Consider the following 27767-nt stretch of genomic DNA (forward strand, 5'->3'; position numbering starts at 1 on the left):
TGGTTCACTCAATGTTCCGGTATTCTATCAAGCGAGATATCACGTACAAGGCATGAGCCAGGAGATCTATATGAGACAACTATTACAATATGTTAAGTTATTGCTTTGGCTGTGTTTTTGGGACTGCAAAGACTTACATGCGTCTACCAAATACGTTAAGTAGCGAAAAAAGGACCATTTAATATTCACGGATTCCCCAATATGGGGCAATAAAGTCGTCAAGGCATCAATTTATACGTAAGTCAGGCATTTGGACGGAGGCACCTTCGCAACTCGGTTGCCATTTTAAGCACAGATGTGGCAGGTGGATGCAGATAAGTAAGTTCAAAATAGTTCATAACTGAACGAGGCAATAATACGTCATTCTATATATTCATGTCACATAGCTCATGCCATCTCAATCTGCTCATCTTCAGCATCCTTGTTCTTGATGTATGTCACTTCATCGGTGGGGATAACATAAGTCGCCCACTGGCGAACAGGAACCTTGTCCTGGAAGAGTCTCTCAATGTCCGCATTGCTGCGACCCGCGGTCTCACCAACACAGAACCAAGAAAATGCCAGCAAAAGCAGAGTGGTTCCTCCATAGACGAAGCCAATCTTGGGTCCAAGGTTGCCGTCATAGTACATGTAGGGGCTGGTGAAGACCATGAGCCAAACAGTGAGGAAGAAGACGGCCATGGCGCACGATGTGATCTTATTTCTGTTGCGACCGACGGACATTTCTGAGGCAATGGAGTAAGAGAGGGTACCGATCGAGAAGTTGTAGAAGATGATGTTGAGGTAGGCGAGCACGACGATACCGATGCCGATGCCACGGCTGAAAGAGCCATCTGCGGCTCGGGTGGTGCCCAGACCTCCGACGGCGATGAGGGAGATGAAGATACCCATCGAGCAGGTAAGGAGGTTAGTGCGACGCTTGATTTTGTTTCCGAAGACGACAGACACGCCGACAGTGACAATTTGCAGGACGTAGATAATAGTGTTGATGGTGAAGGGGTCCGCAACGCCAATGGACTGAGCAAAGACAACACCGTAGGTGTACCAGAACTGAATACCGTTGATCTGTTGGACGAACATGACACCACAGGCATAGAAGAGCTTACGGCGCTCAACGGGGTCCATGAAGAGGGAGGCCCAAGAAGCGTCCTTGGACATCTCACGCTCGATCTGAACGGCATCGTCGATAGCCTGAATGTCCATCGAGGGGTCATAGTCGCGAGCACTGCGATTGATTTTGCGAAGAGCCTTGATTGCCTTGTCGCGCTTGTCCTTGTACATGTACCACACTGGGCTCTCAGGCGTGAAAGGAAGACACAAAAGCATGATACCTGGAAGGACAACCAGCAGGCACATGGGGATGCGGTAGGAGTTGGCACTGTTGATCTTTTCTGTACCTTGGTTGACACAGGCTCCCACCAGTTGCGAGATGGACTGCATGAACTGGAAGGACATAAGAGCTGGACCTCTGATAGCAGAAGGTGCCACCTCTCCAATGTACATCAGACAGGTAGCGGTGAACTGTCCGATGCCTAAGCCAATCAGGACACGACTGACATAGAAGACAGGGTCAGAGCCAAAGGAGCACGCTTGCACGATGGCACCAATAATGATAAATAGAGAAGCCGAGAGGAAGACAATGCGTCGGCCGAAGAAGTCATTGATGGGAGCAGCTGCAATAGCGCCAACCAATTCTCCCACATAGATGATACTAGCAGACAGCGAGAGGAATGTTGTTCCAAGTTCCCAAGAGCCATCTGCAGTTTGCTCGCCATAGTCCATGGCAAACCATTTCATACCCTGAATACCAGTATAGTAGATCGTATCGTAACCGTAGCAAAGGGCGCCGATGGCAGCCACCAAACAGTAGGCAATAGCCCATCCATTCGACCTCCAGTCGACATTGAGCTCGAGGCCTGCCATGACGAGTCAAACCAAATGTAGTGTGAGTGGATTGGGTAATGGCAACCAAATATCCAAGAAATTAGCAACGAGTTCGAGGAAATCAACCGGCCAGGGGAATGTGGTTTATATGTACCGAGAAAACTCAACCATGGCCAAAACCCGGGATACCCACAAGTCGGGGTAAATTCTCCACGGGGTAAAGCTGCCATGGTCAGCTCCAAGGTTTTCATTCCATGACCCATAGCCCCATTCTTCGCGTCTCATCCAGTCACGGCGTATGCCAAGACATGCTTTGCCCGAGATATGGGTCCATGCTATTTTCTCGCAGGGGCATCTGCAAGCGAAGTTTTCCCGAAAAGTCGCTCAAGACATGTGAAATGGTTCGGTTCAAACAGACTTGTAAATTGATATCATTCCGATGAGATACCGACATTCAAAAGAGGAACATTCGAAAGCTTCAGTAGGAGGAAAGGGCAAATCTTAGTTTTCAAGCCGACCAAGGGCGAAACGTCGGCCGAAATGTGTGATCGGGCCGTCGCCAAGCACGGCCCCAAAACAGAAATCTATAGGAATATCGCCGATGTTTTGTCGGAATTTCTCCGCTCAGTTACTTCTCTGCCGGAAAAACTGGGGTAATTGGGGGTTTTCGTGTCTTCCCCATACTTCACTTCTTTTTCTGTTCTATTTTCTCTTGTTCTATAATACAACATAGACAATTATCTTTGTCAAAATAAACTATGCCATAGCAGAATTGTGGCTTTAAGTTCTCTACTGAAGTCAGCTTGATCTGCATAAATTTCACCGTTGCGTGGACCCTCTGATCTACCTTCTTGATACCCTCTAAAACTACGCCATTTCATGGCCAATTCTTTTACGTGGGGTATAGATATAGCCTGTTCATGGAGACAGAAAATATATCGGGATAGGCAGGATCATCCTTTCAATTCCGACACGGACAACCGTCACTGAAAACTCGGACCAGGGTATTTGCCGGGCCTTAACCGAGCCGTGAGGTGATCCCGATTCCCCTTCCTACCGGGCCCGATACTAGGTTCTTTTTGCTAGCCCCGATTCATCCTTCGGTCAAGTTCCGGCCATTGTATGGAGGCCTCCTAATTCTGTGGCTTGGTGACGTATGTACTTCCTGGCCCACTTTCAACCCCACAATCGGGTCGCTCGAGATCAGGGCTCCCAAGAATGGGGTGGGGGGAAATTTCGAGGATTTCATGAGAGATTGGTAAGTTCTCTTGCTTGCTCTACAACATGTTTCCCACCTCATATTCTTTATGGCCAGATTTCAGCTTAGGTACGGCTGATCGGACGGAAAGCCTATTTTTCCACACCCTTTGGTCGTATGTGTTTTCTATAATAGTTGACTGAATTATATGGTGCTTATCACTCACATGGCCGTTCAATTTTCGAGCAATATGGATTGAACATATACGTAAGCTTCAGATGTAGGATCAGCTTGGGCTTGGCGCTCTCTAATGACATCGACGAGTCTCAGGCTACAATTCATATTTTCCTCGCGCGATGTCCCCCATAACGATAAACGAAGTTGTATTGTCGGAGTTGAAGCTCCTCGCAGCGTGAGATTCCGTGACCAAGACATTTGAACAGCAACAAGAGAAGCTCTTCCGATGCGTGGATGAAGGCCATCATGCCCAGGTCGCCCTTTCATTGAGAGAACTGGGATTCGATGATTCATGGTGATTTGGCCGGTCTCAGGTTCAACAGTATGAATAGGGTCTCAAGAGAGACGCAGATACTCAACATGACGTACTAAGACGCGATATCTTTCTTTATTCATTACTGATTACTGAATTGCGTAAGATCTTGTGCCTATCCTTTGTCCCAAGCTGTATGTCTCGCACCCACACTGGTGGAAAAGCTGTATGCTAATATAGTGGAATAAGCTTTTGTGCCCATGTGTTGGAAGCAATAGTACATCTACCGCAACTGTGGAAATAGGAGAGTCTTTGCGGCTCTGATCTGTGTCAAGCTTGACTGCAACAAAACAGAGGATAAAAAACAAGTCCTTGGGCATGATTGGTCCGCTGCATCTTTTGCGGGATCACCATAGTGTCCCGGCATCCTTGCAGGCGGAGGATTTCCTTCTATTCATCCCTGCAGAGGCCGGTTAAGGTAAAAGCTGGTCAGTGTATCAACTTGCAGCTTCCTCCAGTGAGCTTTTGGCCATCTACTCAAACTGGCCCCTTCACGATTATTTCATAGTAACAGGGAAAGCAAGCCGTGCTAGAGCTCTTGATTCAGCCTTGCAAAGGCCTTGCTGGCATAATTGGCCGTCAAGTATGAGCAATTGGCTCGGATGGTTACTCCTCCATAACCCTCTACAGTGGGCCTCATGGCCTCAGCGAGTCTGTTGACAACTATGAAACCCCCTATAGTGACCCGCTCGATCGTTGAACTTTAGTCTTAGCGAACGGCTTTTCTTCATGGACCAGGCGCCCGTCATTATCAGGCAATGGCGACATGCACATTATTTCAGCTACTGGAGCCTTGGGACAATGCATATCCGTCGGCCAGTCTTCCGGTCTATTTGGGCGCAGACAGCCTAATGCTTCTCAACTGCAGGTTGGGGGGAGGGCTTGTCTTTTCTGCCTCTCGCATGCGGGCAAGGCCCACTTCACCATATACTCAGGCCTCAGGAGTTGGTCCGCTGTGGGTCGTTCCGCAGGTTCAAACGCCATCATAACTCCGAGCAAGTCCTCCAACGCACATGGTTCACCACCTGCAACGTCCTATTCACACGTCTGCTCCGTCTCGCCACGGCCCACATCCCAGAGGCGCTGACGCAGACGCCGGAAGACGGGAGTGCTGATACGGCGGAACTCAGGAACCCACGATCCATTCCTCGAAGAAATGGCAGCGTTTAGCCCAAGAGTTCCACCATCTCACAGGCGGCTGGCCCGGCGTGTTGATCATCTCGGCAACAATGTCATCTCGATCCCAGGCAAATGTTTCGAAGAGTGGACGCTCACCCAAGACCTCGTACAAGTTGACACCTAAAGTCCATATATCAGCTGCGGTGGGATGAGTGATGGGTTCATCGAAGAAGTCTTCTGGTGGAGAGTAGAGGGCTGGGGTGTATAGAGTCGGTGAGGGCGTCTGTGACACAATAAAGGACCTCCCGTAGTCCGAGATGATGATTTTTGGGTCACCCACTTCGTTGGCAGCCATATTCAAAGCCATAGGATAGATGGCATGCGGTGGTGCGTCGGGTTCACCAGGCTTTCCATCCACTCGTCGGATAGGAATCTCGTAGGGTTTGTCAAAGCGCTTGTACAGCTCAGCTGTGCTTAGGCCGTGCAAGTCTGGTATACGTACGAGGAAGTTGCGTAAATGGAGACCTTCCTACTATCAGTGTGCGCGATTAGAACCCGAGATACATAGCCTATTTGTCCTCACCGCCGTGGCAGATGCCGTTTGCATGCATGCAAATAGGACAACCCCACGATGAGCTTGGCGGCAGTAGATCTGGCAGCGTCCGGTGGAAACATGAAATTTGTGCTGTCGTCCTTAGACTTAGCAATACTACAGCCAGCAGGCTCTCTGACCGAGCACTGATGGTGTCCGTTTGGACCATGAAACCAGAATTGGTCAAGTAGCGGCGGGATTAATCGCTTTCCAGCATGAGTAAGGTTGCTCTTCATCAATGGATGAAGGACATCCGCCTCGTGGCTATCTGGCGAGGCTCTTGCAGTCAGTACCTTCAGCGATAAGTAGCACCGGCGTTGGTAATCCCAGGCGAGCCACATTATTGAATATCCTCTAAGCCCAAGCTTGTGAACGACAGTGTAGCGGCCACTGCAAAACATGTCTCCGATGAGAGTTGGGTGGTATCCGCCGGACACATAGTCCTCGAGATATTCAACATCTACCTCAGGGTGGTATATATCTTCCACTGGTAGATGTGACGAGTCTGCCATGGTATGAAGGCATCGAAACGGGTGTGGTGTCGGAGAGACTCTGCGGTGACGGCTGGTCTTTGGTGTAAATAGAAATTGGCGCGGGAATTTGTTTTTATTGCGTCGACAAAGTATTGTGAGTTGGGAGAACGGGCGAGGGAGTCTCTAGACAGGGTTCATATTCATGTTCTTGTCCTTGCAGAGGTCATCGAGTGGCACGCTATTTGGGCAGTGCTGAAGGGCGGTGTGGGACGGGCCGTGGGTTCCAGTTGAGGATGGCTATGGGTAGCGCTCCGCAAAAACCATAAATGGGAGCCCATGGCCCAACCCGCAGTGGGCTATGGGCTATTACATATGGGCTATCTATGGGGGCCCATAATAGCCCATCATAGCCTGTTAAGGGGGTCTTCGCGCCTCCAAACCGTCGACTTGTGATCGCTATATCCTAGCCTCCTACTACATCTTTAGGGTCTAGTAAGATCAAAGTACCTATTCTAATCTATCAGCCAATTTTAAGAAAAGTTTGACAAGTAGAGGTCGAGATATCTCGAAAATGCTTCGTGTCGATATGTTGATATCAGATATATATTATGGATCAAAGGAGGGAGTACAATCACTTCTTGATAACCTTTGTAATTTAAATCATTCCTAACAGTACACATAAATCTAAATCGATATTCATCAACTGTATATTTAGATAATAAAACATTACTATAGTATAAGTGCTAATCACGGGGCTTGAACATATGTAATTTATTTTTTCAAAATATTTGCATTGTTTGTTACTAATTGGGCTTGATGGGCCCGAACTCGGGCCCAAAGCCCAGCCCATTTGTGGGATGGGTTAGGCTGGGCCATAGGCTTTGTGGGCTTTGCAAAGCGCTAACTACGGGACAAGAGCACTGGGGTACGCCGACGTACCCTCATAGGAAACCATCAAGATGTTCATTCGGTCTAATATTCTCCAAAAAATGAATTCCCTGTCTCAGTCTCCGCAGACGATACGGTGAGAGTGTGAGATGCTGGAAATGGCGAATGCAAACAACTTCTATATGATCACGGTAGATTCCCATCAGCTTGTTTCTCCTTTGAGTCTGGATCACTTATCTTGGACGCGAATGCCGAAAAATCCAAGATAATAATTATTTCCAGCGCCAGATGCCTGGAGAATTCATATCTTGATGGGGTGAAGATAGGCAAGGTTTCCCCTGATCTCATATTCTTAGTCCCAGCAAATATAGACATTTGCTTGTGGACATCTGTACCGGCCATTGTCGAGAATTGGACATGCCAAAGGTACGCAGCCACCGTTTTAGCAGCGTTATCTTCTCCGATGATCCTATGCTTCTCGCTATCACTGTGAGGGGCATTGTCACGGTATGAGACGTCAGTAGCGCACAAAGCCTGGAGACATTTGAATTTCAAGTCAAATATTTGGACTTGTTTGCTCTGAATCACTCTTTTCTCCACACCTCCATTGTCACGATCCGTTTATCGTTCTCCTCGAAGCCGGGATCATATGATCCTCACGATCTACAGCGACCATGCTTTGAGGTTCATCACATAGATGCGGACCGCGAATGGATTTGTTGGAATGACAAAAAGGTCCTTTGGATACCTCCAGAGTATCGGTCAGAAGATTCCATTGTGTCAGGGTCCACGCTGTGCCCAGTTCCCTCTTCAAAGTAGGTGCTATGGCCGGATTTCGACCCCAAGAGGCCACCTATTGTTTGAATTCAGGCCATAAGCGCTATGATATTGGATCTCATTATTAGCCATCTCAAGTTGCACAAGATAGTTTGGAAAAGGCCGAGCGGATAGGTATTGCAGAAGCTGCTTAGGCCTGGAGCCAAGATAGCCTGTGCATGAAGGACCGGTTGGTGTATTTGGATGGTGGGGAAGGTCACTCCCAGCCTTTTTGTTCAGAATGGGACAATGTCCCTTTTACTATACCTAATCAAAATTCTCGCAAGCTATAGTCATGAGGCTTAATATAAAGTAGGTCAAACTAAATGACAGGTTGCCCAAGCCCAACCTATAGGCTAGGTGATTCAATAAAACATCACGATAGGTTCGAATCAACTAGCTGATTATTAGGAGAAAGCGACTAGCGGGTTAGTGACAGAAGATACTCCACGATACCTTAGCACTAGTCAGTACTGGTTGCTAATAGGCCAGCCTCCTTAGGCTTGGAGAGTAGATAGTTCGGTACATGCTTGTTACGAACTTCTATCAAGCAACATGCGTGTGAACAAATCAAATGTGGATACTTAGCTCAACTTTTTATTACGCAACAATACCGTCGCCGCTCGGGCCTGACACAGGGTTGGTCTTTGATGGATCGATAGGGGAGTAGGAAGTGACAATGGGGCATCACTTGGCGTCGATGGCTGAATCCTACGCGGAACAATAGGACAAGGTAAAAGGCGAAGAACAGTTCGGACCCATATATTTACTCCGTATTCAAAATTATGTTGGCTTCAGAACTGGAAGACTGGGAATAATTACAGAATTAGGGCAATTATCCCTGGACGTGAAAGATCGGCTGGTTTTTCACATGCATTTTCTCGACCAGAAATCAAGTCCCATCTTTGGCCCCTTTTCTCACTCTCCCGTAAGTTCTCAATTGGATATCGAGAGAGAAATATAAACAAAGAATGCCACATCCCACGATAGCAAGTTAACACTACGAAAAATAAAGCATAATGATCTAAGTGGAAATTCACTACGTACAAGCAATCTAGATTAGCCTAACGGTGGCTGAGAGGATCGATTAGCATCAGAAGGAATGGAAAACGGTCGAACACAAAGAAAATCGTTTAGGCTGAACATGACAGGGGGATCGTCAATGAACTGTCCAAGTTTTATTTGAAAAGGGGAAAACCCCCGAGACATGTGGATCTCCGCTGATGATCAGCAGGGATATACTCCACACAAATTAAACTACCGGTGATCGTTCGGGAATTATCCCTGGAAATGTATCTACGCTTAGCTGTCTACAGGTAGATCGCCATGCGCTAGTGGTAGCCGCGGCATGTCAAGTCTTCAACGGCTTTTGATAAAAATGGAGAACAATAGGAACCCCATTGTTCAGGGGGAAGAACCATGCATAAAAGCTGGGTATCTTTCTCTTTTGGATGGTCAACTCACTCATAGTCATTCTTTTGAAATATGATTCTTTCTTATATATTTGGCCTGCTGGTAGCCACATCCGGCCTGGCCAAGGCCGTCAATATCACCGGCTATGAATATGTCGTCGTCGGTTCCGGTGCTGGTGGTGGTCCTCTGGCTGCTCGCCTTGCTTTGGCTGGCCACAAGACACTGCTCCTTGAGGCTGGTGATGACCAGGGTGAAAACTACAACTACACCATCCCCGCCTACTCCGCCAGAGCCTCCGAGGACGAGAAGCTTGCGTGGAACTTCTTCGTTCATCACTACGAGGACGAGGAGCGCCAGGCGCGCGACTGGAAGGTCAGCTATGACACGCCTGATGGTCAGATCTACACTGGCCTAAACCCTCCCGAGGGCTCAACCATGAAGGGTACCCTCTATCCTCGTACGGGTACTCTCGGTGGTTGCACTGCCCACAATGCTTTGATTGCAGTCTACCCCCACCAGTCTGACTTCGAGTACATTGAGACTATCACCAGTGATAACTCTTGGACACCTGACAACATGCGCAAGTACTTCACTAAGCTTGAGAACAACGGTTACGCCCTTCCCGCATCCAAAGCTAAGGACCATGGCACCGATGGCTGGCTGTCGACCGAAACTGCGCCTCTTAGCATTGTCTTGAAGGATCAGCAGCTCCTTAGTATGCTCACCGGTGGTGCCTTTGCACTCGGCAACTTCACCGATCACCTCATGAATCTTGGCACTCTGCTGCTTGGCGATGCCAATGCCGATAGCAAGTCTCGTGATACCGACCCCGGATACTACCAGATCCCCATTGCCACTGATGACGCCCACCGGAATGGTCCTCGCGAGTTCATCATCGCTGTCCGCGATGCCAAGAACGACGATGGCTCGAAGAAGTACCCTCTTGATGTCCGCATGAACACCCACGTCACCAAGGTGACCTTCGACGAGAGTGACACCAACGCCCTGCCCCGCGCCACCGGTGTCGAGTTCCTTGAGGGTGAACACCTCTACAAGGCCAGCCCTATGTCACGGTCCGCTCTCCCCGGTACCCCCGGTTCCGCCACCGCGTCCCGCGAAGTCATCGTTGCCGGTGGAGTGTACAACTCTCCCCAGATCCTCAAGCTGAGTGGTATCGGACCCGCCGAGGAACTGAAGAAGTTCGGTATCAAGGTCATCAAGGATCTCCCCGGCGTCGGTACCAACCTACAGGACCACTATGAGATCTCCGTTCAGGCTAGGCTCGAGAAGGACTTCTCCTGCTTGGACAAGTGCACCTTCAGCATTCGCGGCGAGGATGACCCGTGTATCAACGACTGGGAGTCTCCTGTCCTTGGTGACCGCGGTATCTACTCCTCCCCCGGTCTCGCCGCCACCATGCTATACAAGAGCTCCACTGCCGGCGATGACTTCGACATTTTCGAATTCGGTGGCCCAGTCAACTTCCGTGGTTACTTCCCTAACTATAGCATCAACGCTACTGATGAGCACAACTGGTTCTCCTGGGCTATCCTCAAGGCTCACCCCCGTAACTCTGCCGGTACTGTCGCTCTGCAGTCTGCTGATCCTCTCGACATGCCAAAGATCACCTTCAACTACTTCGACACCGGTGTTGGTGACTACGATGCCGATCTCACTGCTCTCTACGAGGCCATCGAGCTTGCACGTGATGCGTTCAAGCGCCAGCTCGTCAACGTCACTGAGGTCATGCCCGGTCCCGATGTCCAGACTGAGGAGGAAATCAAGAACTATGTCAAGGATGGCGCTTGGGGCCACCACGCCTCTTGCACTTGCCCTATTGGCGCTGACGATGACCCAAGGGCTGTCTTGGACTCCAAGTTCCGTGTCCGTGGTGTCTCTGGTCTTCGTGTCGTTGATGCTTCCGTTTACCCCAAGATCCCCGGTACTTTCACCGCTGTGTCTACTTACATGGTTGCCGAGAAGGCTGCTGAGGACATTCTCAACGGACTTGAGGCAAGCTCTTAATTTCTTTCAATGTGTATATATATGTGAAGTTTGGAGCTTTGTGATTTTCGTGTTGTGTTCGGTCTTGTGATGATGCCATCCATTCATTATTGTGTATTTTTAATAGATCAAAATTCAGACATAATTTCCTCTTGCATATGCTCTCCCAATTAAAAGTTTGAAACTTTCTTAAGCGCTGGGTCGGCTTAGAGTCTAAAGGTTAAAACAGAATGGACCAGTTCAATCCTTAGACAATAACTATCTAGCCGACCAATTCATTCGATTCTTTTTCTTCCACAAATTTCCCGACAAATTTTTATTCCAACTTCAGCGTCATGCCAAAAACAGTGAGAGAGCCACATGTGATCAACACAGGCCCCCAAATTGATGGCACGTAACGTCCTTGCAACAGATTCCTTCGAACGGAGATGTACCGCGCAAGTGAATATCCAAATGACCAGATACTGATGCCCTGGCAAACACGACTAGCCACACGATCATTGACATATTTAAGAAGAACAGGCGATTCTTTGGTTTCTTGAAGATGTGCGTGATCTGGAGATTTACTTTCAATTGCGGTCAGTGACATGGGTTGAGTGGGCGCAATTGCCCCGCCCCTACTTCCGCGATTAAATATGTTGTCAATGATATCCAGTCGAGCGAGAGCAAGTGACATCGCCGCGAAAGCTAGTCCCATACGACTCCAAGAAAGGAACGTTCGCTCGTTGGCCTGATGATCGCGCAGTTGTGACCCATTGTTGACGACCGGCTTAGGCAATAAGCGACGGAATAGAGGAATACTCATGTTGGGTACTGTGTAATTCCGATGTACCCTCGCGTAAACAAGGAGAAGGAGTGGAAAGTCTGGTGTGAAAATTTGGGAAGAATGTCGACATAAAAATCCGTGAAGCTAGCCCAATTGAAAAGGCAACGCGTAATGTGATCGGCGTAGACTATATAAAGTCCACCGGAGCTATCCTAGTCTGTTGCAAGCTAGGTCGAGAGTCCTGTGGTAGGGTACAAAATATCCCCATGAGCAATCGGGAAAATGATAACTATGGCCGGGTGATGACATCATCCGATATTGTTAGTTAGAGAGGGCGGTGATGCAAGGCGGTCAGGCGCCAAGATAGTTATTGGATCATGCGGCATCTTTGGCAAAACAATGTAGGGGGCAGTATGTCGGGCTGGAAGCAAATGTGCAGTAGTCGGTGGGGGCTAGAGCAAAAGAAATCGGGCGGCCATGAGTGCAAGACAGAGAGGCAGAATAATGGAGAATTGAGAGAAAAGGAGGAAGAGCAGCGAAGACCGGTCTTTTACAGTCATGTTGCTTGAGAATTGTCGGAGCATACAGACCGGCATACCGGGGGTTTAATTAATCCAGGTTGTTCAGTAATTTTAGTTTAGTAGTCCGCGGCCCATACAAATTGCTAGGAAAGCGGATACTAAAATACAGAGATTTTAACACGATTGATTGGACCTATATATTTCTTGATACCATTGTATTCAACAGTTATAAGCCTGGCTCGCACCCAGTATTATCATTGAATGATAGTGCCTAGTAAACCCCTGAAGCTATCCCCGATAGCGCCTAAAGCGGTATAGCAGCCCGTAAGGTCATCTCTTTAGTACCTGTAGCTATATTTAATACAGAAGAATATTTAGAACTACCATAATCCTAATACCCCCTCCCCCTTCCAAACACTTCCTCTCTCTCCTATCCAGCTCTAGCCCAGTTTCTCGCCAAGCGAAAGCCTAACTGTTTTTTCTTTCAACAGTACATATTATCTTCTTTCCTTCCTTTTTTATACCCTCAGAATGGAAAAGATCAGGGACGTAAGTCACTAAGACCCCTACCAGCGGGAGCAGCTTAACTACCCCCAAAAATCACAGCCCCTCGGCATATACATGTGTACATATGCCGTAGCATTCCATCACTTCCCCACTAGAAATTTTCTAACGTGGTTGGCTTTTTTCTTTTTTTAGCGCATGGCCGCCCTCCGTGCCGAATATGATAACGCTAACGAGCTGGTCGATGAGCTCAAGGCTACGGTCAAGAAATTAGAGCAGGAGAATTTGTCCAAAGAGCAAGAGATTACATCACTTAACCGCCGCAACCAGCTTCTAGAGGAAGAGGTTGAGAAGATAGAGGTCGCTCTCAAGGGGGCTAAGGATACTGCGAGCCAGAGCCTTCAGCACGACACCCAGAACGAGGCTCTTCAGCGACGGCTCCAGCTCCTTGAAGAGGAGGCTAAGGGGAATGACAAGACTCTCCGGGAGACAAACGAGAAGTACGACCAGCTACCAGTTCGTTAGCAGTTCAGTACTGAGACTTTGGGCACTTAGGCTCCGCCAAACTGATATCAAGGCTGGCCACTACGAGCAGAAGGTGCAGGCACTTGAGGACCAGCACGCCAAGCTCGAGCAAAGATACGATGATACGATCAAGGAACACAGCACTATGAAGAAGGAGCTTGACGACCTTGCATCCCAGATGGCCGACATCTAAGGCTGTACGCTTCCGGGTGACAGGCACGCAAGCTGGATATGCCTGGGCATACTCAGCCGCCCGCAGCGAGCCCGAAAAGGGGGCTTATTAGGCGCATTTTATCTGGTCCCACTGCCTTGACCTGCGCGATCACTGCTCACCGGCGGAAACGATGTACATGTAATCTTCCAAGAACGAGGGATTCTCCTGCTCAAGATGATTATCATTGATCGGGAATCTTGGACCCATAAATTGAAATGCCCATCGCTGGAGTTTCAAATCTTCACTCGTAAAACATCGGGAGGTTGTAAGACCACCAAGTATGTGAAGGAATAGAGGCCATATATCCACCAGTCCGGCCCGGCCCGGCTCCAGATTATGTCGGAGCATACAGACCGGCATACCGGAGATTTACTTTATCAAGTTGTTCAGTAATTTTGAATTAGTAATCCGCGGCTCATAGTTATAAATTGCTAGAAAAGCGGATACTGCAATACAGAGATTTTAATACGATTGATTGGACCCATACATTTCAGGATACCAGTGTATTTGACAGTCATCGCCTCGAAACTCAGGCATCATCCGAGGAAATTCCAGAGTCTCACAACCTGGGGCGACGCAGACTATTAGGAAATGCACGTGATGAAAGGCAGGGGGCAACCTTTAGTCATCTAGGCAGTTGCACTACACTGTGGTCTTTTTCCAGGTTTGGTGACCGCAGTGTTTGAAGAACTCACTTTTGGAGGTTTGGATTGATATACCTCCGTTCACTTCTCTCTTGTCACTGATCAATTGCTGTGTTGATTTTGATGCTCGTATCAGCAAACAGCAGCCTGGAAGATTCGAAAGAACTCTACGTTGGCATACTTTTGATGATGGTGCTGAACTCATTTTCCCGATGTAGCTTGCATTATACATGTTGTACATCCTGCTATGTGGGAGTGCTGTTTGGCCCGCCGAAAGCTAGACAGAAGGTAATCGCATTCAAGGTAAAATGAAAATGGTTATGTGAGCTATCTCATCATATCCTGTTCATTTGAAAATATCTACGGAGTAGTTTGTGATCCGTTACGTATCACCTACTGGATGGCTGCACGATCGACTGGGACTTTGTCTTGGCTGCCGGCTGATCGACAACCAACAAAGAAAAAGATACAACTTACCCAGCACACACGGAGTATCCGAGTCCAGCCATTCAGACATTGGTTGAGCTGTCAGCCTGTTAGAACCTACGTTGCTGCCTAATAGGGGGTCCCTGGAGAGAAACCTGTCCGTCCCCGCGTTCATGTTCACCCCTGCAATGATTTAAGTCCCTGTGGAGCTCCACCATACCCACGCTTTCCCTTCGCATTCTCTTCCTTTTATTACCTGAACTGTAGCTGAACCATCAATCGACAACCTCAGCGCTCTAAAATGCACCACCTCCGCGATTCTTTGTTGGGCTCCCTGCCAAGGGATGCTTCTTCTATAGGCGACCATGATCGCAGAGACCAGGAAAGCACACGCCAGTCTATCGCACGGGGTGAATTCAAAGAAGTTCGAGGTGTTGCTTTCAGTAACCGTACCTGGATCGTTACTAGCCGATACTGCGATATTGGAGATGGTGTGGATTCGCTTGAAGGCTCCATTCATTCCCTGTGGTATATGTACTATGAGCTTGGCCGAAATATCTCTTCCGAATCACCTGAACATGAGGGTATAGTCCTCGATATCCTCCGCATCCAAGGAATGGGGCCATTGACTAGACCTTCACGGGGGTCTACGGGATTGACATCGCAAGAACCGTCGACGGTACACTTTGGACTGATCTCCCCTTCTTAGCTGGAGATATGACCGAATTCTGGCTCAATCATGGTGCTTCTATGTCTGGAACACACCGTCTCAACTTTGCAACATTCCTGGCTAAGCTTGCATCCACTCGTGTCGCCAAGGATAGGCTGTGCCAAATTGCTCTTCTGATCTTCCGTAACCTCTTTGAAAGCCCCCAAGCACTTCGAAGTGGGGAGGAGTCCGACGAGGAAAACCAGAACCGAGGCATCAAGCAACTTGAGATTTTCCATCTGTTACCAGCTGCTATTGCCTGGCTGAACATAGCGGGCGACAACCTGATTTTACTATCAGATGTATACTGGAACGACTGCCCTAGTAACATCGGCCGGGGTGGCGAGGGATTCCTTGAATCAGACCTCGGACAGCGATCACCTACTGGATTCTCGCCCTGGAGATACATGTTCTGGCTGAAGCGACTTCATGAGATTCAGGAAGAAGCTAAGCAGGCAAATGAGAACGCGCTGGAGGAACTTGCCACGGATGGCATCGAATATATGGTCGACAAAGTCAAAGACAGAAATGCTGAGGTTCTCAGGGCTTACAAGAATGGTGGTGATGCCCTGCACCAGGATAAATATCTTGTATGTCTAAAGCCCCTTGCACTCGGTGAGGAGTCGGAGTCGTAGGGACTAGTACAAACCTCGGATGAAGATGCGAAAATGCGATGCAGACATCCCCGTTTTCTCTCTTTATTACTAAGTCTTTGAGATCCCAAATTGAATGCCACTGTCTGCACCTCTTTTGTCACATCTTGATCAAAGCGATATCTGCCCTGCCTTTCTGAAATGATAAGCAATGTCAAAATTTGGATACCCAGCATATATGAATACTACAGCCACGATAGATCTGGCCACATATTATATCCCCACTCGGATGAGCTTGGGCGTCTTCTGGAGCCCCAGGTCATAATGCAAATTCTCAAGTACCAATATACTCGCCATAATACTGACGGTGAGCACTCGACCTTCCCAAAGGTAAACTCTATGACTTGGATTGTACACATAGCTAAGTACTCCGTACCACTTGCTAACAACCTTGAAAACTGTCAGGAATTCTACTGCTACTTATAGTATAACAGTAGAGTGCATAAGTGACATATTGATAAGCGTATACCTAGCTAGATACTTAACGAGAGTGGCAGTAATGAGAACTGTAAGAACGAAAAATTCTAGGGACGTCCATATATATCGCCCCAATACAGACAACATCCAATGCCCATTCCAAGCCCTTCTTAGCGTGAGATCGTTGGCCCTGGGGGAAAGAAACAGCCTCAAGCCTATAACAACACAAACATCTAAGGATCCTGTTCCGGGCGGAACCGAATGGCTGATTTAAACCGGCGTCTGGCAATCGACCTTCTTGTGGTGGTCATCATATTCACAGTGGTGACGATCAGTCTTGCACTGTATATGAAAATGAGATGGTTAGAACAGAGCAATTGGGGAGAAATAGAATTGGTATTTACCTTCAAGTTATCAGCCGAAGGGCACTTGACTTTGTGCTCCTTTCCATCCTTTCGGTATGTGCACGTGTTATGTTCCTTGCTGCATTCCTGCAGCGTGGGTCGAAAAGATTAGGGTTATTCTTATACAAAGATCTCATAAGAAGAGCTTACCCCTCCATATTTACTCAATGCCTGGGCATCGAGTCCGTTCGAATTGGCCTCAATGGGGCTGGCAACCACGCCCATTGCGGCGAAGAGGAAGAACGCAATTCTGGTGATCTGCATGGTGATGGATTCGTATTATAGAAGATTGTGGTAGAGTAGTCGACAGCAAAGTTGTTTGGATGAGATTGATACTTTGGAGGTTGTAGCGCCGTGAAGCTGTCTTATATAGACATTGCCGGCAACTTGATGCGATGCTTGACCGACAGCATGTTTCAAATTGATGCAGTCGTATTGGGGCCGCGATCGAAAGATCGTCCAATCTGTCCAATAGAGATTGGCGCCTCATATATCCATAGTCAGTCTATTAGTTGGTATGATTCTGTAGGTGACGTATTTTAGTAGCTGATAATTGTATCACGTTAGAGTATGATATTACGTGCGGAAGGATTAAGGCAACTGATCAGTATGTTGGAATAGGAAAGTATTGATGTCCTGAATTTTGCATATATAAAGGCGAACGGGGCTCTTACGTTTTTTAATCATGTTTGAAGGGCAATGATCTCCAGATCTTCGAATATTCGAGCATATTTGTCATGCGGGATATGAAACAGGAATGGTTATCATTGGCCCAAAGCCAACGGTACCACCCTACCACGAGCTGGTGGGCAAGAAGATTCCCTCATGCATGCACATGGTACTGATCTGCCCCCAGGGCTGAGCCGTGAACCCTGCATATATGGCCTAGTGCCATGCTGCAAGACGGGGGCAAAAGTCTGAAACAAGTGGATTGGACAATGTAACACAGAAAGGCTCAGGGTACACGCGTGAGTTGAGAGTGTGTAAGATATGGATAGACATACTATGCAGAAAAAGGTAATATAGGGGATACGCCTTCATCTTGGCAAGCGTTTGCAAAGTAAGAGCCTCATGAGTAGGATATGCACAGTCTGGTGCCTGGCTACTGAAGATCGGACTGGAAATCGCTAATAGCATGTGAAAGCCACGTGAATGTTTGCCTGTTTACGCGGATCTTGAGATTCCAACCAGAGCAAACGAAGAATTTCTCAAGGAACACTTTACAGAACTGGCTAGGAATGCCTGGCCATCCAAGATTGGTCACAGATATGCTCGTGGTTTTATCAACTGCTTGACTTGTATGGACAATACCAATGGAGACGTTGGGGGGTCCAGCCACTTCGAGGCGAAGCATTGAAATTTGATCTGTGTTATAATTATCGAGAAGGTATGATATAATTCAGAGAAAGTAACTAAAGCGCCAAACTGATCATGTCGCAGATCCTTTTACAGCTCAATGATATCCCAATCTGACAGTGTGAAATTCAAGCCCGTACTCGAAAGATTCTTGTTACAAGATATTATCTTCTCAACATTGTCGAATCTTCGATCTTTGACTAAATGGAATTGACGAGGTATATACCAGCTGTAGGAAGATGAAACAGACGACGGAAAATCCAATCAGTCCCTTTTTGTCAAGATTCTATTTATCATCAGATGTTCTTCCAGTAGGGAAATTCTCCCTAGCTCGGCATACACTGAAAAATAGCTAGGCCCAAGCAAAGGTGACTCGTTATACTCTCCGCATAGATACCGCTCTAGACGCACCACAGCCACATGCGTCTCGGCACGCCACGTCTAATGCTTCGCTAATACATGGCCATTCCGATCAAACACTACTAATGGCAGCGAGCGTCCGTCTAGAGTCGCTTCTGTCACCTTACCATCGTTATCCCACTTGAAAGCCACACTTCCACCTCCACGAAGTTTCAGCCCCTTGACCGAACCCAGTCCCCACGCACGCGGGATGGCGGGACCTAAGATAATTTGGTGGGTGCTGGTATCACCAAATGCCTGCGGTAAATCAGTCACCAGCATTGCGAGTGCGGCGCCGGCAATGCCGAAGTTGGCATCTATCTGGAAAGGCGTGGAGAGATCGAAGGGCGGTGCGGCTGACGTGGAGCCAGAGAGGCCGTTCGGCGCGAAGTTCATGTCAATACTGTACTTAAGTTCCTTGTATCTGTTTTCCATTGATTGTGTCAGTCAACTTTGTTCTCATGTGTGCGCAGGGGCGGAGCGCCCTCAGAATACGAGCAGTGGGACTAACGCCTGATCTGTGTTGTTCAGCGCTGCCCAACAGGCAGAGCGCCATACTTTCTCCCATCCCGTATTAGCATCTGCCGTTCCATCGCCACGGGAATAGAGGGTAGTAGTGACAGCATCTATGATGGTTTGATTGTTTGCGTGCACCCCGGAAATGGCATATCCTGGGTACCACCCATAAAGCTCGGAGAGATGACGGTGAGTGTCGTTTTTCTGATCTTTCTCCAGTTTCCACTCTATATCTCATATTAGTATGTATCTTTAGCACATACGACCGAAAGCTCCAGCGTTGAACATGATTTGTGTACCTTTAATCTGACCCCATGAGCCAACGTGAACACCACTGTCGATACTGTGATATGCCTCCTTCACGTTCTGGAGGAAGCCGTCATCCTTGTCACCAGAAGCCTCCCAGTCCCTGATGATATGATCGAAGAGCTCCCAAATGAGCTGTTGCCAATGTGCACAGCCAAAAGTCTGAGATGAATTAGCGACCGTTATCGTACGGGCCTTGAAATTTTCTTACTGTGGGACCATGCTCTGGTGAGTTGCAAGGAACGGCGACCAAAGATCCATCTTTGAAATATTCATCCGAGGTCAGCATTGAGAGCCAGTATTGTGCCACCCCCTTGATCATCGGGTACCCGGAAGACCGATACCACTCAAGGTCTTGGGAATAGTCATATCGATCCCACACATGCTTCACTATGTTGGGCCATTGAGTTAATATAGGGATATAGATCACAGTGGGTAATGTTAGGGGTTGTTACTTACTCATCCAAGCAGTGGATACAGGGTAGTTTGACCAAGAAGCATCATTCTCCTGCCTGAGTGTGTGTTAGAAGAGTAATCCGCGAGGTCCCATGCTCTCACTTACGCTGTATGTCCAAATATGTTCAAGTTGGTGTGTGTAACCCAGCCATCTGCGCCATAGAAGAGCTTTGCGCTCTCAGTACCTCTTGGTACCCAAGTATTCTTCATGTGATCCCACAAGGGGCTCATTAGGTCTCCTAACCCCATCATTTCGGTGTGCCAATGGTTCCTAGGAAAGCTGTCAGCTAAATCGTGCTCCATGCTTAAATTTGAAAAACATCTGACGCTGGGCTGGTCTCATACATTTGTAGATTCACATTTATGTGGTAATCGGCGCTCCATGGAGGAGCCATGTTGGGTGCCCAATTTCCTTGCAAATTAGGAGGAAGGGAACCTGGTCTAGAAGATGCGATAAATAGATACTTGGCGTAATCTATGATCAAAGATTCGACAAATGGATCTCCATCCTCAGTGGAATAATTCTTCATCAACGTAGTTGTATCGACATCGGCAGACTTCTTTGGATCTGGAAGATCCAAGGTAAATTGATGCATGGAAGACTGGTGATCGGTGATGTGGCTTTTGCGAAGGGACTCATAGGATTCTTCGGACGCTGCCTGTACAGTTGAAAGAACGTTTTGATACGGATCCGGACCTTTGAACGAGTACTTGTTGTCGCTGTTTCCCTTTGTCTGGTCATAGTTGGTGCCTGTGCCGACGACAAGCAGTAGTGACTTTGCAGTGTTTCCGCTGACAACAATATCATTTGATGGGTTGCAGTCCATTGACGAGGAAGTAACAACTTGAACATGCGCATCAAATAACATACCAATTTCTCCCTCATTAGGATCAGCCTGTGTCTGGCCATGAAGTCGGATACCGTCCGAGGAGCATGAAGCCTTGGAGCGCGGCGTTGTACGAGCTAGATCTTGAAGCCCGACCGTCACATCCGGCAATGCATTAGAAGATTCGATATAATAGACGCAGGCCTTTGCCGGATACGAGCAGAATTGGATCCTGTCGCACCTGTTAGATATGCCTGATTCACCAGGTCTGGGACAGTTCGTGATAAGGGATTACGTTGTGAAATCAGCCCCGTTCGACTTGTACTGAACCTCGTGAATCGCGGTATCAAGATCCAGGGAGCGCCTATAGGACGTGATCTTCTCTGTGCCAGCAATATTGACAGTCAGGTTTCCCAAGATCTGGTATGATCCATAGCCATCGGTACTACCATACAAGGGAGATGCATCTGTAGAGGAATAAGTAAAAGGTGACGTTTATACAGATTTGATTTACTTGCCTCCAGTCCCATCCTTGAAGATGGAATCTCGAATCCCTTGGAGATGCTCAGCAAGCGAAGACTTGGGATTTCCCCCGACATAGTTCTACCCGATTCACAATCAGAACTTGCGCCGCTGCGAGAATAGTACATGCGGCACCAACCTTGTTTGCAAATGGGCCACCTGACCATAGACTGTCATGATTGAGGTATACGATATCATTTCCTGCAACGCCCAATGGCATGGCTATGGGAATCAGTATAGCATCGGTGCAAAAGAATGGGAACAACAGAAAAGCCCACCTCCTTGTTTCCCGTTGCCCAAGGGATATGCTGTCATCTCAACGTGTGCCGAGTCGGCAGGCTCGGTTGACCATAGCTGCTTTGCCGCAGTGCTAGTTGCACTCGTACAAAGGAGCGCGATGATGTTGATTAACATGATGTAATGAGAATCAGGTGCTCGATCGCTCGTGGATTACTATTGTCGACAGTAGGAACGAGGCAATGAAGGAGAGGCAACATTGAATTAGTCAATGGAATAAATCTGAGTTCAATTCAAACTATGAACTCATTTATAGCTTTGGTATCATTGTGGTGCTAATCAGTTTATAAAAGACGCTCATGAATTTGGCCTCGTTCAATGCCAGACGGTAGCTACGTTGGTGTTGGATTGGCATCAGTGATAGCCGATCGCAATATCGATAATGTAACACCCAACTACCCTTATGGCGGAGAAGGTTACATGAACAATGTGGACCCTGCGGCTGGTTCTTCAACGCCTTATCGATCTCGAAGTCCAGAGATCATTCCTGGAGACCCCGCGTCACTCGCAGCTCGGAGTTTTTATAAGATATGTGTTTTGATATTATTTATATTACGGTGTATCCCGTCCCTTGGCCCCTCTCTTCATATGAGGGGATCCGAGTGCATATGATACAGCGTGACCTTGGCAAATATAGGATGTGACACAACCACGTTAATTAAGCCAATGCTACTGTGTAAATAAATTGGCCCTGCATTATTGTTTGGCCAAAGAACGTGATTGGAGGTTTTCGGTCTCCTTGGTTTCCTCGACGGAAAATTAACGTGCCGACCGGGGCAATAATGGTTTCTGACTTTTTTATTCCCCAACAATAAGGTTGACATACTGCTCGGTCACATTCACCGGAAAGTAGTGACAAACACATTCTCACGCCAAAATAGCCGAGGGCGGGACTTGACCAGAGTATTAGAGACTTGGAAGCCGGCAGTACTCAAAAAAAAGCCGGAAGGCGGAAGGACAATCTTATTGGAATGGAACAACTTGTGCTTGTGAAGGAGTTTTGTCTAGGGGAAGTTTTTGATGTGTCCTCGATGCAAACACAGGATCTTGTTTGGCGGCCTCTGGCCATTTGATTCTCTCACCCGGCAGCTGGTCCTATCTTCTCGTCTAGCAGTCTTTCTGACAGATTCAATTTCCGATTGATTATTGTCAGTTTGGTCAACTTCTTCGCTCATACTCCTCCACACCCTCACAGCTAGTACGAATTCTAACCGCACCATCCACAGCAGACTTCAGAATGGAACTCCGTATGCGACTGCACTCACCATCGAGAACTTGATTCGTATTCGCGACACCACTGATCTCTTCTCTGTGGTCATGTCGAGTACAAACCCAGCTTACGAGGCAAGCACTGGTCACCGAAACACATGATCCAGCCTGTCCGCCGCCGATGAAAGGGTGGTTCCCACATGTTCGCCGATCGAGTAACTCCCCGGTCGCAATTCTTATCGATATAACTCAAATCGGGTCGGACCACTGAAAAATGATCTTCTACCATGTATAAGACGATATGCTCCAACATTGCGCGGTCGGATAACTTTGCCGTTGGGTCTAAGGCGGAGATTGTCATCACCGACACGATTTCACGGTCGCATCCTCTTCTGTTGCACCCAAAACCTCCTATGGATCATCCTGCATTTGGAGATTTGCTGATCACATCATAAGAAACTTTGTTGGTCGTCCACGTGTGTTTCGACTGTTGCAACCTTCATGATTAAGGTTGGGTTCGTCCCGAGCCGCTTTCCGTTCCAAGGTTCGTGGGTTCCTCGGCCTGGGCCGAACCTACCTCAGACCTTCCTGATACCTAGATACGTAATGGCCATCCTGAGGGAAGGCAATCCGCCACAGCTTGAACCTCCACCCCAGACAGCCATCTTGATTGTGGTTTGATATCATCATGTAACGTTCATTGATCTTCTTGCCCGGGTAGCAAACGTCTATGAATCCTATTTTGAGGCCCAGGTCTCCGGGGCAGATCTTTCTCATGAGACACTGACATCACTAATTGGAAGTATCACTCTGCGCTGATCTACAAAGCTCAGTTCCGCTACCGTAGTGTGAAGAGCCCAAGTAGGATTTGGGTAGGTGAAGGCGAACTGTGAGACCCGGGGTGGGAAGAAGAATGGAACTCCAATAAACTTTTGGTCAAATTATAGAGCAACTTAATAAAAGGATAAAAACCGCAGTCAGAGGGGGGAAAAAAGAAGAAAAGAATGACAAAGTAATAATCAATCGCTCGCTTCTGGTTTCACGTAGTCTGCCTTCGCATGGATGATGCGTTCTTGGCTATCATTTACACTATCCTGCAAGATCGAACCTCCCATACCAATACTCATCCTGTTTTTTTTCCAAGGACTCCTGGGCTCACTTGCATGCACATGCCCAAGTTCATGTGATTCAGCGCTCCTTGATCCTTTGTCTTGGGAGTGTGTGCTCGAACCGAATCTTCGGAAAAGGGGCAAGGGTCGTAGCGAGGAAAGAGAGCCCGCCACAAGACCTAGGTTAAACTCAATAGCCATCCAGTACAGAGATGATGACGAGTCGTCTGTGGTTGAAAATCAGTATAGTCCAGGTGCCAAATAAAAGGGTGAGGTGGTGTACACTCACAGGTAAGGTCTGTGGTTCCATTGCGCAGATAGTCCAACGTGCTAAAGCGGACAACCGGCGAAATGCAAGCGATTACACCTGTGGTTGTTATGAGTTTTTCTGAAAATTTGCCGCGAAACGGTGGTGTGCACATACCAGATCCAAAGATTGCAACCAATGCAATGACCTTTCTAGTGGGCATCTGGAGTTTACAAAGGATAAACATTGGTGCAAGCAGGATTATGACATCACAGACGAAGATGAAAACCGCCTGATATAGTGTGATCTGGAACAGCTTATACTGCGAGTAACATGTCGGGTTTTTGACAGTCAAGTCGAATACAGCTCTGTCATGTTGCAGTCAGTATATCACAGTAAACACTGCTGTAGCCATGGGTTGTATGTGTACCTTGGGGGGTCGCATTGGAGGGCTAGGACAAAAGAGCCGGAGACCGAGAATAAGACTTGAAAGACGATCATGCACATAGTGAGACGGTTCATCCAAGCTATATTTGGGGCAAATCGTAGTCAGCGCCGGGTCACTCGAGATGTTGAGGGTCTGTGAAGTTGGCGGAGTACTTACGTTTGATGAAGATTCGTCGTATGAATACTAGCAAGCTGATCTTCACCGATAACGATGCGTAGAGGTATAGACACATTGCGACGTAATACAGCTAGGTTGAATAAGCAATTTGGTCGTCAATAGGGGAAATGTCAGATCATACCTTTAGCCACATTGCTTGATCTTCATGAGATAAACTGGTAAAATGTTTCCCCTCTCCGTAATAGACGATTGCAACTCCCAAACCGTTGAAGGTCTGCGTGAAAACCTATCAATGATCTTTGTGAATATTCAATAGTCCCCATAAATTGGATACGAGGTGGAACCCGGGCTTACCAATGCGATGCATACAGCGATGTCATCCACCCCGAACACATTGATAATGAATGCTCTTGTGTAAAGCTGTAGGCAGAATAAGTTAGCTGTCGTGCTACACCAAGTTTCTCATACTGAAAGAGTCCTGCTTGGGGGCCTTACTCTCAAACTGCAGATTATCATGGACAGAATACCTGTGCTTATAATCAAGCCATAGATGAGTGATTGTTGATACCGCTCATCTGCTGTCACGGACAGCTGTGTGTTTACAGTAGGCATTGTAGGCATGGGGAAACTCGAAGGTCTCTTATCCAGTGGCTGCAACGAACATTCCAAGTTAAAAGGAAATATAAAATTTGAGGTCGGGACCTGGGCGATGTGCGCTTTATGACTTTATGACCTGGAACAAAAAAGGAAAACACATATTGTGACTCGTACTATCCTGCAAAATCATTGGTACTTTTGTTTATTACCTCTCAGACCGCATATGTAGATCCATGAATTCCATTGTCGACTCGTTCTATTGTTAATTTGCTTAAGACAATCGACAAGACCCGACCGTTATTTTCTTTTTATTTCGAATAATATCCGACTACGAGGCGAGCCTCACACCCTAAGATGGGTACAGCCGTTAGGCTCGCGGGGCGAGAAGTGGGGGACGCGTCCAATCAACAAAAAGGTTTTCGTCCAAACTGGCTCGTGTGTACGGAGTACTGGATGGGTCTGAAAAGGAGGAATAAACTAGCTCAGGGGTTGCATACTATACTGGTTCCAATGTGAGGTATGGAATGATGAGTCGGGCGACGGTACCAAAAAGCCACGAGTGACAAATTGGCGGAGTACATATCGACTCATCTAGTGACAACCAACCAATGCCCCTTTTCTCACTCACAGAAGCGAGAGTCCAATGCATATCGCATGTTCGATTTTAATTGGACTTTGAGAAGAAAGGTAGACACAACCGAGCACACACAACATACTATACTACATTGAGCTCGGGTTTTTGACGCAACCGCTTTGACAATTCGATCCATCCATCGCGCCACATTAGATGTGGCGCTGTGCACGTCTCCTGTATGTCTTTGAGCACAGGGCTCACTGATAGATTAGGAGAAAGGAGGAAGTCATGATGCCTTGTGGCTTTGCAAAACAAGTACTCCTTGCCTGCAACTAAGCTTGGGGTATTAGTTCGGCCCCCGCTTAGAGTTGTTGCCTTTCTCTGGACTTAGAAATGAAATAGTATTTAAGTGTGTGGCTTTCCCCTTCCTCTGCAACGTTCCTAGCCACTCAGTCCTTGGAATCATAACCTTTCATCAGCTTGCACTTTTACTTTGTCACCTCAATTTCGGTGAGTCACACCCACACATCTTACGCTTGAGCCCTGTTCATGCAAGACACTTCTCATCTCAACCTTTGCTTGGGAATCTAAAACTTAATGTATCTGACTCGACAATTTCAAATCAGAGCGCATTTCTAGTGCCGACTTCATTACCCTCATTATACGATGACAAAGGACGGGCAAATTATGATCAGTGATGCTTTGAATTTGCCAAGGACCGTGATACGCACAGCTCCATCTCCCTTGTGACGTTGTTGGGCCATTCATTCTCAACCTAACATCCCTTCCAGAGGGGAAGCATGACGATTTTGTCCCACACCTCTACCTCTAACCCCCTGCAGTTTTAACAAAATATTCGACGAAAGAGCACGTGGAATCTGAGACATAATACTTGAATACCATGTCGGATGTTTGTTATCTGTGATGGGACCAACAAATCAAGGGATCAGAAATTGTGATAGTCTCGATACCACACCAAATCTGAGGGTTATACAGGAGGCATCCATCATACAGAGACATGCAATGCAAAATTCTTCGCTCAGCATTGGGGGCAGAATTGTTCTCAATAAGCTTTCTTCTACAACCAGCTTAATGCCCAGCAGCAGCAAAGGTCAAGAGTACAAGCTGAATTGAGGCGGCTATGTTGCGGTCAAAATTGATTGATCTACTCGGTAGGTCAGTTTCAGATAACTTGCGGCTTAACGCTCTAAATTCATCGTGCCATTGTTCCATTGCATCGAACTGGGGCAGAATAGTGTCGTCAGAATTGACTATGCCCCCAACAAGACTCCCGGACTAATTGTAGCTTCGTAGTGAAATAAGAGCTCCCATGCTTGAGAATCCAAGTATACATCTGAGTCATGCAGCTTATGTTCCATCTGATCAACAAGCTACTATATTCGACATGGATCTTAGCCAGCTCGAAATTGATAACTAATGCAACCAGTTATTTAGAAACCTCTATATATCAGCCGGCTTCCCACTCTCCAGAAACTCCAACGACATTGAATTTCGTAACTCTAGCTCTGAGCTGTGTTGATCGGAGATATCCATAATTTGTAAAATCCATTACTCCAGGGGTATACTATGTTTCATGTTTACTCAACGCCATTCAATTTAGGGTAGTGGTCATGAGCAACCGTTAATTTCCTGCCGTTGCATTGTTCTGGAACATTCCATCTCGGTCAAAAATGCTAAGGGATTTTCCGGGGTGAGACTTTCCATCCCTGCCTCTCTGTATTGGAATTGTTGTCTCAGATAAAGCAGCACACAAGGACACGATAATCAGGGATCTTCCTTGCTAACGAGGATGGGAGATTATTGAATAGGACTCTCCTTGATTGCCCCCTCGATATAGTTTTACAATGTAGGAGATTATTATCGTGGATTGATTGGATTCGATGCACGGGCTGTAGATATATATTTTGAGTGCGAATCTGAAAAAACGGCTGTCCCACAGCTAAAACAGAACATAAACGGGTTTATATATTATCAATCGGAATTGCTGATATCTATTACTGTTATTGGATCATCTTTAAAAAAGTAACAGTACATTTGGAATAGGCA

The 27767-nt window shown here is 47.4% G+C and overlaps 9 protein-coding genes across 9 annotated transcripts; 3 read left to right on the top strand and 6 right to left on the bottom strand.

Annotated features, from left to right (window-relative positions):
* Nucleotides 1-387: 387 nt before the first annotated feature.
* N7500_009308 (Major facilitator superfamily domain general substrate transporter) lies at nucleotides 388-1923 on the bottom strand (the record flags this gene model as incomplete). Its single annotated transcript, XM_056680449.1, has 1 exon — nucleotides 388-1923. The coding sequence occupies one exon, from the start codon at nucleotides 1921-1923 to the stop codon at nucleotides 388-390; it is 1536 nt and encodes a 511-aa protein (XP_056527831.1).
* Nucleotides 1924-4490: 2567 nt separating this feature from the next.
* N7500_009309 (kinase domain-containing protein) lies at nucleotides 4491-5855 on the bottom strand (the record flags this gene model as incomplete). Its single annotated transcript, XM_056680450.1, is given in 4 exon segments — nucleotides 4491-4657; nucleotides 4676-4757; nucleotides 4771-5280; nucleotides 5382-5855. The coding sequence occupies 4 exon segments, from the start codon at nucleotides 5853-5855 to the stop codon at nucleotides 4491-4493; spliced, it is 1233 nt and encodes a 410-aa protein (XP_056527832.1).
* A 3150-nt stretch (nucleotides 5856-9005) lies between these two features.
* Nucleotides 9006-10958, top strand: N7500_009310 (GMC family oxidoreductase; the record flags this gene model as incomplete). The annotated part of the gene is made up of 1 exon (XM_056680451.1): nucleotides 9006-10958. The coding sequence occupies one exon, from the start codon at nucleotides 9006-9008 to the stop codon at nucleotides 10956-10958; it is 1953 nt and encodes a 650-aa protein (XP_056527833.1).
* Nucleotides 10959-11253: 295 nt separating this feature from the next.
* N7500_009311 (uncharacterized protein) lies at nucleotides 11254-11742 on the bottom strand (the record flags this gene model as incomplete). Its single annotated transcript, XM_056680452.1, has 1 exon — nucleotides 11254-11742. The coding sequence occupies one exon, from the start codon at nucleotides 11740-11742 to the stop codon at nucleotides 11254-11256; it is 489 nt and encodes a 162-aa protein (XP_056527834.1).
* Nucleotides 11743-12755: 1013 nt separating this feature from the next.
* N7500_009312 (tropomyosin) lies at nucleotides 12756-13446 on the top strand (the record flags this gene model as incomplete). Its single annotated transcript, XM_056680453.1, has 3 exons — nucleotides 12756-12773; nucleotides 12924-13228; nucleotides 13284-13446. 3 exons carry the CDS (start codon nucleotides 12756-12758, stop codon nucleotides 13444-13446), a joined length of 486 nt encoding a protein of 161 aa, XP_056527835.1.
* Nucleotides 13447-14838: 1392 nt separating this feature from the next.
* Nucleotides 14839-15881, top strand: N7500_009313 (DUF3632 domain-containing protein; the record flags this gene model as incomplete). Its single annotated transcript, XM_056680454.1, has 2 exons — nucleotides 14839-15121; nucleotides 15247-15881. The coding sequence occupies 2 exons, from the start codon at nucleotides 14839-14841 to the stop codon at nucleotides 15879-15881; spliced, it is 918 nt and encodes a 305-aa protein (XP_056527836.1).
* Nucleotides 15882-16586: 705 nt separating this feature from the next.
* Nucleotides 16587-16984, bottom strand: N7500_009314 (uncharacterized protein; the record flags this gene model as incomplete). Its single annotated transcript, XM_056680455.1, has 3 exons — nucleotides 16587-16658; nucleotides 16721-16807; nucleotides 16871-16984. 3 exons carry the CDS (start codon nucleotides 16982-16984, stop codon nucleotides 16587-16589), a joined length of 273 nt encoding a protein of 90 aa, XP_056527837.1.
* A 1533-nt stretch (nucleotides 16985-18517) lies between these two features.
* N7500_009315 (glycoside hydrolase family 95 protein) lies at nucleotides 18518-21516 on the bottom strand (the record flags this gene model as incomplete). The annotated part of the gene is made up of 12 exons (XM_056680456.1): nucleotides 18518-18555; nucleotides 18604-18899; nucleotides 18987-19218; nucleotides 19291-19459; nucleotides 19509-19687; nucleotides 19757-19809; nucleotides 19860-20024; nucleotides 20099-20812; nucleotides 20876-21025; nucleotides 21095-21183; nucleotides 21242-21324; nucleotides 21381-21516. 12 exons carry the CDS (start codon nucleotides 21514-21516, stop codon nucleotides 18518-18520), a joined length of 2304 nt encoding a protein of 767 aa, XP_056527838.1.
* Nucleotides 21517-23627: 2111 nt separating this feature from the next.
* Nucleotides 23628-24644, bottom strand: N7500_009316 (uncharacterized protein; the record flags this gene model as incomplete). The annotated part of the gene is made up of 5 exons (XM_056680457.1): nucleotides 23628-23944; nucleotides 24007-24084; nucleotides 24142-24332; nucleotides 24395-24491; nucleotides 24569-24644. 5 exons carry the CDS (start codon nucleotides 24642-24644, stop codon nucleotides 23628-23630), a joined length of 759 nt encoding a protein of 252 aa, XP_056527839.1.
* Between the last annotated feature and the right edge of the window lie 3123 nt (nucleotides 24645-27767).

The sequence above is a fragment of the Penicillium coprophilum genome, assembly GCF_028826855.1.
Source record: "Penicillium coprophilum strain IBT 35676 chromosome Unknown utg000006l_segment0_segment0, whole genome shotgun sequence".
NCBI classification, from domain to species: Eukaryota; Fungi; Ascomycota; class Eurotiomycetes; order Eurotiales; family Aspergillaceae; genus Penicillium; species Penicillium coprophilum.